Genomic DNA, 10,038 nt, shown 5'->3' with positions numbered 1-10,038 from the left:
AAAAACGTTAAAGAATTAACTTAAAAACTGTACAGGTAAATATAAGACTGTATGTGCGTATAAACACTTCTCACTCTGCCTACATGAACTTGAACAGGTGCTAAGGCCAATGATGACGTGCATTGGCCATACAATGACGTAAAAACATGCGACGTCATCAAGTTTCATGCATTACGACGTTCCAGTAACGAAAGTTTTTGCACAGTCGAAATGTGTGTCACATATTTTTTTCGTGAAAATATCGGAGTAAAAATATTTATAATCAAACATAGATCTCTCAAGTGGATAGGGATAACTAAATTATTGTGAACGATTTTGGTTGTCAACACTATTCACACTCAGCCAAAATATTCATTCGGGTTGAGATATCCTTTTAATCTGACAAACATTTGTTAGATTCTATTATATACTGTAATCACTCCCGAGCTACATGACTTGAGCATGATTTCGTGTTTAAATAACTGATTATGAAACAGATTATGACATTAGATTCAAAGGAAAATCTTTAAAGAACATCTTGGCTTGAAAATAATAAAAACACGAAACTTCAATATTGTCTATAAGTAAGACAAATACCAAGACTTGTCAGATCTTGACGAAAATTAAAAAAATAAAATAAAAACACAATCAGAGAATAATATTTTATTTATTTTCAATATATTATCAAAATGTCTAATCTACTGAAAGTCTAGTGATTATTACATGACGACGCTTCATATTCATATGTGCTTTGTGGATGTTTTTTACCAATACATGCCATAGCGAAAGTTGACTAAGCTTTTAACAACACGGGCACATCTATTGTCCAGTAGGTATTGTTACTGGCAAAGGTCACTGTGTATTGGTTATTGTGTCGTGTATGTAAAGCCGTCTTAAAGAAATCCGTCCCGCAATGCGTTAAGAAACTCCGGAAAATAGAAACACATTAAAGTATCTAAATAAAGAATCTAAAATCACGGTTGACCACATGGTAGGTATATAAGCTTGCCGATACCCGAAACTGACCAGCAGATCAGGAGCGGCCGTCATGAAGGGTTTCCCCGTGTCTCTGGTCCTTCTGGGACTAGTGGTTGGAAGTTTGGCAGATAGCAGTGTGAGTATGCAGTTTTAGTAGTGGAAGTATTTAGTCATATTGCATAGATTTAATACTAGTGTAATTATTATCTTTTTATCATCTCGAATCTATTCTAGCAGTGACATTAGATTTAAGACGTTCAGAGGAAAACAATCTGGGGTGTGCTGTGCCCCTCGTCATCAGGATGTTGATATTCAATATGGCCTTATTGTTCAAAAGGCTTAAGATTAATTATTAATTAATGTTTAATAACAATTTGCAAATTAGAATTAAATAATTTCTTGCAATACTAACTCTAGAATATGTTGAGCAATAATTTACCTAAAAACTAATTTAAGTAAAGATATAATCACAGGTTTTTGCAACAGATGAGAAATGACAATTTCACTAACCAATTGATTAATCTAATCACTTTTTTAACAAATGAACCCAGATAATTAGACGTGGCCTAAATGTCTAAATGCTATAAGATATTTTGTTTTGATATGGACATGTAACATAAAAACACAGTGAACTCATGAAGTGGTTTATGCTATAGCTACATGACATTAAAATTACTCGAGTTAATTTTTATAGTGCAATCAAATACTAGGGAATTGTATATTATTTGAACTCATACATCCTAACGCAGTTGTTTCAGCCATTCAACTACGACGTTGGAAATGGCGACATCTTCTTTCATGTTATGAGTTAAAATAAATTTCAAAGCCAATGAAAGTATTCGTAGCATGGGGTCTGATGTATCTCCTTTGTTTTTCCTAATTTGTTACAATAACCAATTTATTCAATTTATCAAAAATATCAGTTTTCCTTTGTCTGCATTTCCCATCTAGTGTTTGCATTTTTATTATGTATGGCAGGCCTTGCAATCACTGCTCTACCCGTTTTTCCAAGTGTTTAGGCATTAAGAATCACTCTCTGGTTCTAGAACCACTAGCTAGCTGGTCATGCTGTAATCTGATGATTTTACTGTCTTTTTAAAGATCCTTTAACTCTTTTTATCAATGGTCAAGATAGTCAGAGATCTTCCCCAAATAGTTCGGTTTTGTCCACTGATTATTAGTGTGGATTACTTACTGAACATTACACGATCATATCCCTACAGTAAAACTAACTGCAAGTATTAAATTTAGAATGTTTCTACAAACATGTGACATTCAATAGAATTTTTCTTGTTTAAGTCATTTATTGTTGTGTGTTAACACAAACAGGCGTTTCCTGAACCAGTTCAGCAGAACGAACGATCGAAATTTTGTCCAAATGGTTCAAAGTAATAAAGAACTGAACAGAATTGAACTGAACAGCCCAGACATCTTTTAGTAAATCAACGAAACTCCTTTAGTTTTAGGACCCTTTTAGCATCTACTTTTCTTAATACCAAATATGTATGCCAATTGGAAGGATAATGAAATATACGCTGGACATCTAGACACCTGTGTTTGGCCCGCTCTACCCGGCCCGTCACGGTACACGTTCGTGTGTAGGTGTATCAAATAATCTACGGCTTAACGGGGTTTAATTGCATTCATACGCTAAGAAAACAATTAAGTACGTAGGTAAACCTGTTACTTATCCTTCAACTTCAACTCAAATTGGCAGTTTCAACTATTGTTGTTACTATTTATATGAAATAAATGTTTCTGTTAAATTGATTTGATACCGGGACAAAGCAAAAGCATTTCAAAGATTTGGTCGAGTGGGTTTATTTTTAAAATGGCTGGAGTTGTTACAATTGACGGTCAAAGTATCGTTATGGCTTTCCTGTCCAGCTTTATTGTGTGTACGAAACTTTGAAAATGTATACAGGTAATAATGTACCTGTAGCATCAGCTTGTCGACACTTGCCTAACATTACGTATGGGTATATAAGGGAATGTCTGACTTGCATATAATGTCCTGTTTCAATGTTTGCCTTACCGTTGGGCAGGTGTAAAAGCAATTGTCTGTACAGTAAGAAGTGTGACTTGATGATAGGGGGCGCCTACATGTAACACATTTAATGTAACATTTACATTCAAATACTAGTCTGGCAAATAGATTAAATTTAGGAAGTACACCGGATATATATAACTTTCTTGACATTTTGTTTAGTTAGGCTTCACGACGTACAATGTAGCTTCGATGTTGTAGCTTTAAAGACTTCTAGCCAGAATATATTCGTTATAGGCTTAATGATGTATATTATACAGATAAATCATAAACATGTATTAATCTTTCATAGAAAACGATTATCAAAATTAGATTAAAATAAAAAAAGTAAATAATAGGTCTTGATATTGCATCTATGATAAATAATATAACAAAACAAATAAACGAATGGATGAATGATTTATAGATAAATAACATAATGTTATAATGACATTATAGATAAATAACTTAATATTATAGATAAATAGCTTAATATTATAATGACTGATAGATAAATAACTTAATATATAATGATTGATAGATAAATAACTTTACACAATAATGATATTTTAACATAATGTTTTATTGACGTTTTCAGTCACTGAAAGAAGCTTTAGACCTGGTTGCAGACAAAGACAATCTAGCAAATGGTATGAATTTTATGTGTTTTACTTTCCCCCTCGTACAGATGACTTAACTGCATATGACTGTGTCATTAGTGTCTTCAAGATATACATTCCGAATCCACATCTATTTTTTCAAGTCAATCACTCTTTCGTCAACTATGAAGAATTGTTTGTGATCATGGAACCAATTCCCTTGAATATAAATATGGTTTTTGAAACATCAGCCCCGTTTGGAAAATTATGTACTTGTGGTTATAGCCTATAGCATACGTCTTATAGTTTTGTTATAATTCTGAAGTTTGCGGGCATACACCAAATATATATCTGGTGATCTGTTATATATTTCAGCTCCACAGTGTTTACCGATTTTACTAAACTTCTATGTACATGTTTGTAGAACTGGCAAAAATCTCTTTGGATGACCTAGTCGCCAAATCCACTGCTCTGCGAAAAGATATGAACGAAGCCCTGAAAATCGCTAAGAAAATCGCTGCTCTTGATGGTAGGTTAATTATAGAATTTTCCATAAAATACTAATAGAATTCTTTTAAGGAAATGCTAATAATTCTATAGCCAATTTAATGGGAAATGAAAATGATAAAACAACATTTGAAAACATACAAGTTTTGCATTTTGCTCACTCGATAGAAGTACGATTGAGGCTATCGTCTTCATAATCTTATAGAAAATAGTACTGTATTTTATCGATCTTTTTATGTTTGATTTGCAAATCTGCACAGGTAGTGTATTTCAATCCCCAATATCTAAAAAAGTACTCGAGAAGCCTATTATGTCTTCACGAATTTGAACAAAACAAAAACAGATGCCAAAAAAAAAAAAAAAAAATAAATAAAAAAAAATAAAAAATAAAATAGACACGTTTGTAAAAAAGGGACATAGATTTCCCAAAATATTGAGGTATTTAAATATGATGAGGGGTTGAGTCATAAAACACACGTATTTACCTAATTTACCAGGTATCCTTGACAAGAACTTTAGATTGAAAGAAACGTTCGAGTCGCTGTCAGAACAGATTGGATCCATTTTCTATGATGTTGAGATGGACGTGCGTAAACTTCCAGGTAAGATATTATTGTCAGTATCTCACAGTGTGTGTATAGTCCAGATATATTGTAAACCAAATCAATTTTGCGATGGCATAATGTCGCGTTTAATACCTTTTTGCATAGATTACTTTTGCGATCATAACTTTTGTATTTCTATTTCACATGTATTTGAAGCAGTTTCGCGTTAATTTATTTTCACAATAATTTTTCGCTCGCAGCAATTGGTCGGTTTACAGTATGGTATTATGGAAGTAAATGTTATAAACATAAAGACATGTGTGCATGTTATGAAATGGGCGTTTATTTGGATATAACGGGCAATATTCCAGTTATCTACCACTCAAATTACATGTATATCTCCAATAACGGCAACCTAACAAAACTTTAATTCCCGAAACATTTTCACAATGTGTTTATGAATAAACCATTACGAGTGTAGTATAATATTGTACAGTAATTTCTATGAATCGTTGGTCATCAATTATGCAAAATGCTAACACAATAGAATACATCTTTACGTTAGTTAGTTTATTGTGTAACACTATAACTATGATACTACAGTCAATTCGTTAATTCTTATTAGGAACAACAAACTGCTTTAAATTAAAATCAATATTGGATTTATATGAGTTTACCTACACGAGGTACAATTTATATGACTGTTTATTTAAGATCTTGCCGACGACATGGACGACTGGCTGTTCCTTGACCAGTGTGTAGAAGGTAGGTTTGTGTTATCTCATTATATCCCCACTGTATCAACCCTTTAAAACCAAACCCCCCTCAAGTGACTTCATAACCGAAAATTTGTGGTTTATGAACACATATGTTTGCAAATATATCTTTACATCTTGTTGCGATACCGAGCGAGTAAAATATTAAAAGAGGCCTCACAAATATTTAACTGAGTTAAACGTGGTTACGAACTCTTTGATTGAGTAGTTTGAAAGATACAGAATACATTTAGATACTGTTTGTACATTTTCCTGAATGCATTAGTAAGAAAGGGAAAATAAATTACAATTTACATTGTACATAATAGATCTATTTTTCAACAGGAAACAGGAAAAAAACTGTAAAAATCCCCCAAAAATTGAAATTTCGAAACTTTGTAAACTGGTATAAGATAGCAAATCATCAACATTATCCGTATGTCAGTATTTAAACAATATAATTATCATATCCTATTCAGATGGCAGGAAAACAGATTTTAACAAGATCACAGACAAAGCGGACTTTCTCAACACAGTCTTCCAAAAGGCATTTGAGTGCCAGGTATCAGGGATTCAATATGCCATGGACCTCGTGGATTTGAGTGGCGTTTCCCGTGAGTTGCCGTTATATGGTTTTGTCTGATTTGTTTGTTGGGCTACGATAAGTCTGTAATGTTCATGTTCTTATGAAGTATTTTTAAACGGAATTATCTTATCTAAGATTTAACTCTCGACAAAAAATCTTTATAAAAATCTCAATAAAGGAAAGTATTGCTGCGTAAAAACACCAAAGGTCATATAATCAGCAACACAGTATTTATTTATGACCAGAAATGTCCTAATGTCTTACCATCCATATATTGTCATTAAAAAAATGACGTTTAGCAGGATGAATATTCTCAATTAAAATTTAACTTTACTCCATAGCAGCTATTGTTATTGTGCTTTTCAGAAAATGACTTGACGAAGCAAATGATTGGCGAGCGCCTGGTGTTCTTAGAAGACGCAGTGGTAGAGATGGCACACCTCCTAAAATTCAAAAATGACTTCGTCATCCGTGTCTTGTCAGGTATGCCGTTGATATTAGTATGGGATAATCCTGTTTTTATTTTGCCTAATTTATCATTATTCAGAAAGTGTTTTAACACCAAAATGTTGGAATACGGCATAAAGAAATATATGTACATTTATATCAATTTATATCAAAAAATGATATTTGAGAAAAAAAAATGTCTATGTCTAAATCTAATATCCTTTCGACGGCCGGCAGGATTCGAACTTGACTCAATTTTGATAGTAGGTTATTACAAATGCCATCTATGAAAGCAGTTTGCATCTAGATTTCGGTTTGATGCCATTTTCACGATGATAACAAACAGTACACACTACAAACAAGCAAAAACAGTCACCGGAAGTCCCCTAAATGTCACCACGCACGGGTCATGGGAGGCAGAAACCTGCGCGTGGGACTTGTTTTTTTTTGTTTTGTTTTTTTGGAAATCGGTGCTATTTTCTCCTTCCTTTTTCCTTTCTCTCTATTTTCTATTACTTTGATATATCTTCTATCGTTTAAGATCATCTGCCTGTCTGTATTTTGATAATTAAGCTCACAACGACAGGTTTCCGGGCACACACTAAAATCCGGATTTCAGACCTCAATTTTTGACTTATTTGGGCATGTTCAAAGGTGATTTGTGACGTCACTAATGCAATGACCGCATCAATATTGTCATGCTATATAGGGATGAACATCTCCTTTTCAAAAAACTAGTATTTAGTTTTCAACGGTCTCAGTGGGGCTCCAGAAGGGTGCATGAAATGGGGCAAATGAATAATTACGCATAAATACGTTACGGCCGTCCAAAGGATATCGGGGAGGGGGATGGTATTTCGCTACCAATATAGAGACGGGGTTAGATAGAGTAGTGTTAATAGTGAATTAAAAACTTTCGAGGACGTCAGTAAATCTTATCTTAAACTTGATGTAAATCGCATGTTTCCACCGAGTTTAAAAATCTGTATGGATTTATGTATTGAACGCCAAACCTTCATCACAATTACTATAGTGTTATCCTATTGCACTCCACTTGTGAATATTTTGCAAACTCCACGAGGCTACAACTCTACAACTGTTTTTTCTTACAGACTACGACACGAGCAGTCATAACAAGCTGGTCCATGATCTGATTGGAGGGAGCGATCTCACTGCCCCGTCTCCATCTCCAGCTGGGCCAAAACGAACTCATCCGCCCAAAAAAGACTCAAAAGAAGACGATGATAAACGTGGAGATAAAAGACCCAGACCGACCCAGACAGGTCCAACGAAAACCCGTCGATCGAAAGATTCTTCGGGAGAAGATGATGGCGATGACGAAAATGGAGTTTCGAAACCACCAAGAGCAACTCCCGCGGGATCAAAAGGAACCCGTCCACCTAAAGAGTCATCGAAAGAAGACGATGGTGACGAAGATGATGATGTTGATGAGAGAACTCTCATACTCCGCATATTAGATATCCTTCAAGGTAGCAAAAGGGGTGGTCGAAAGGGAAAATCTAAAGGAAGTCCAAAACCACCAAAACCTACCCCTTCTGGACCGACAAGAACCCGTCCACCAAAGGAGTCATCTGAAGAAGATGATGACGATAGTGGTGAGGGAAAGGGTCGTTCCAAACCACCAAGGACAACCCCTTCAGGCATTCAGGAGTCATCAGAGGAAAACGACGACGATGATGATGACGATGATGAAGATGATGAACGAAGCATGCAAACTAGATTTTCCTACGTTGTTCGTGGCGGTAAAAAAGGTAGGAAAGGAAAATCCAAAGGAAGTCCAAAACCACCCAAACCTACTCCTTCCGGGCCGTCGAAAACACGTCCACCAAAAGAGTCATCTGAAGAAGATGATGACGATAGTGATAATGGAAAAGGTCGTTCCAAACCACCAAGGACAACCCCTTCAGGTCCAAAAAGGACCCGTCCACCTAAAGAATCATCGGAAGAAGAGGACGACGATGATGAGAGATCACTAATTTTACGTATAATAAACATGCTTCGGGGAGGCAAAAAATCGGGTCAAAAGGGAAAATCCAAAGGAAGTCCAAAACCACCAAAACCTACCCCTTCTGGACCGACAAGAACCCGTCCACAAAAAGAGTCATCTGAAGAAGACGATGACGATAGTGGTGAGGGAAAGGGTCGTTCCAAACCACCAAGGACAACCCCTTCAGGCATTCAGGAGTCATCAGAGGAAAACGACGACGATGATGATGACGATGATGAAGATGATGAACGAAGCATGCAAACTAGATTTTCCTACGTTGTTCGTGGCGGTAAAAAAGGTAGGAAAGGAAAATCCAAAGGAAGTCCAAAACCACCCAAACCTACTCCTTCCGGGCCGTCGAAAACACGTCCACCAAAAGAGTCATCTGAAGAAGATGATGACGATAGTGATAATGGAAAAGGTCGTTCCAAACCACCAAGGACAACCCCTTCAGGTCCAAAAAGGACCCGTCCACCTAAAGAATCATCGGAAGAAGAGGACGACGATGATGAGAGATCACTAATTTTACGTATAATAAACATGCTTCGGGGAGGCAAAAAATCGGGTCAAAAGGGAAAATCCAAAGGAAGTCCAAAACCACCAAAACCTACCCCTTCTGGACTTGCAAGAACCCGTCCACCAAAAGAGTCATCTGAAGAAGACGATGACGATAGTGGTGAGGGAAAGGGTCGTTCCAAACCACCAAGGACAACCCCTTCAGGCATTCAGGAGTCATCAGAGGAAAACGACGACGATGAGAATGATGATGACCGAAGCATGTCAGCGAGGTTATCTCAAGTTGTTCGTGGCGGCAAAAAAGCAAAATCCAAAGGAAGTCCGAAACCACCAAGACCTACTCCTTCCGGGCCGACGAAAACCCGTCCACCGAAAGAGTCATCTGAAGAGGATGAAGATGATAATGAGGGTAGTCGCAAACCACCAAGGCCCACTCCTTCAGGACCAACGAGAACTCGTCCATCGAAAGAGTCATCCGAGGAAGAAGATGACGACGATGAAAAACGAGAAGATACCAGAAAAGAAATGGAAACATTTCTTGATAAGGTGAAAAAAGAAATGAAAGGACACGCGTCGAAAGCTTCGGCTCCTGTCGCGCCAATAGAATCTCCAAAACGTTCACCCAAGGCTGAAGAACGAAGTCTTATATTACGCATATTAGATACGCTCAGAGGAAACAAAAAGGCGAACTAAATGAAACGGTTACACAAGTTTGATCGGTTTCACATTCCACAAAAATACCAATTCTAGGCAATAGAAATTGACATTTTTTTCTGACTGAAAGGTGAGAAAAATATTCGAATGAGGAAATAGTCTTAGTAGTTGCCAGTAAAGGAACATTTCTGATTTATGTTTAGAGTATTACGGATGTCTTTGTCAAGGTCTTACTAAAAGGAGCAAATTATTAAGTGCACTTATTTTATACTACGAATGTGCGCAAAAAATAATGTTTCTGCAAAATAGGCATGGCTCCTTTTTAGTAATTATTTATTCTGTATATGTATTTATCAAAATGTGGATACCACATGTAATAGCTTACGCAGTGCGATGTTTGAAATACAAAAAAAAATCTTATCAAAAACTTTGTTTTGT

The 10,038-nt window shown here is 36.1% G+C and overlaps 1 protein-coding gene across 1 annotated transcript; it reads left to right on the top strand.

The window, feature by feature from the left end:
• Positions 1–986: 986 nt before the first annotated feature.
• LOC138305061 (nucleolar protein dao-5-like) lies at positions 987–9,707 on the top strand. Its single transcript, XM_069245465.1, has 8 exons — positions 987–1,093; positions 3,582–3,633; positions 4,007–4,111; positions 4,587–4,691; positions 5,349–5,399; positions 5,869–6,003; positions 6,342–6,458; positions 7,535–9,707. Exons 1-8 carry the CDS (start codon positions 1,028–1,030, stop codon positions 9,637–9,639), a joined length of 2,736 nt encoding a protein of 911 aa, XP_069101566.1. The 5' UTR covers positions 987–1,027; the 3' UTR covers positions 9,640–9,707.
• The last annotated feature ends 331 nt before the right edge of the window (positions 9,708–10,038 follow it).

This window comes from Argopecten irradians, chromosome 12 (assembly GCF_041381155.1).
Source record: "Argopecten irradians isolate NY chromosome 12, Ai_NY, whole genome shotgun sequence".
Lineage (NCBI taxonomy): Eukaryota > Metazoa > Mollusca > Bivalvia > Pectinida > Pectinidae > Argopecten > Argopecten irradians.
Note: the sequence above shows the minus strand (reverse complement) of the source record. Positions and strands in the feature narration are given on the sequence as shown.

What these genes read in the sequence shown, in the direction of transcription:
- LOC138305061 (XM_069245465.1), top strand. Translation starts at nt 1,028, where the DNA reads ATGAAGGGTTTCCCCGTGTCTCTGGTCCTTCTGGGACTAGTGGTTGGA. An exon ending in CAAAGACAATCTAGCAAATG is followed by an intron (nt 3,634 to 4,006) that starts GTATGAATTTTA and finishes ACATGTTTGTAG; the next exon opens with AACTGGCAAAAATCTCTTTG. An exon ending in CGTCATCCGTGTCTTGTCAG is followed by an intron (nt 6,459 to 7,534) that starts GTATGCCGTTGA and finishes TTTTTCTTACAG; the next exon opens with ACTACGACACGAGCAGTCAT.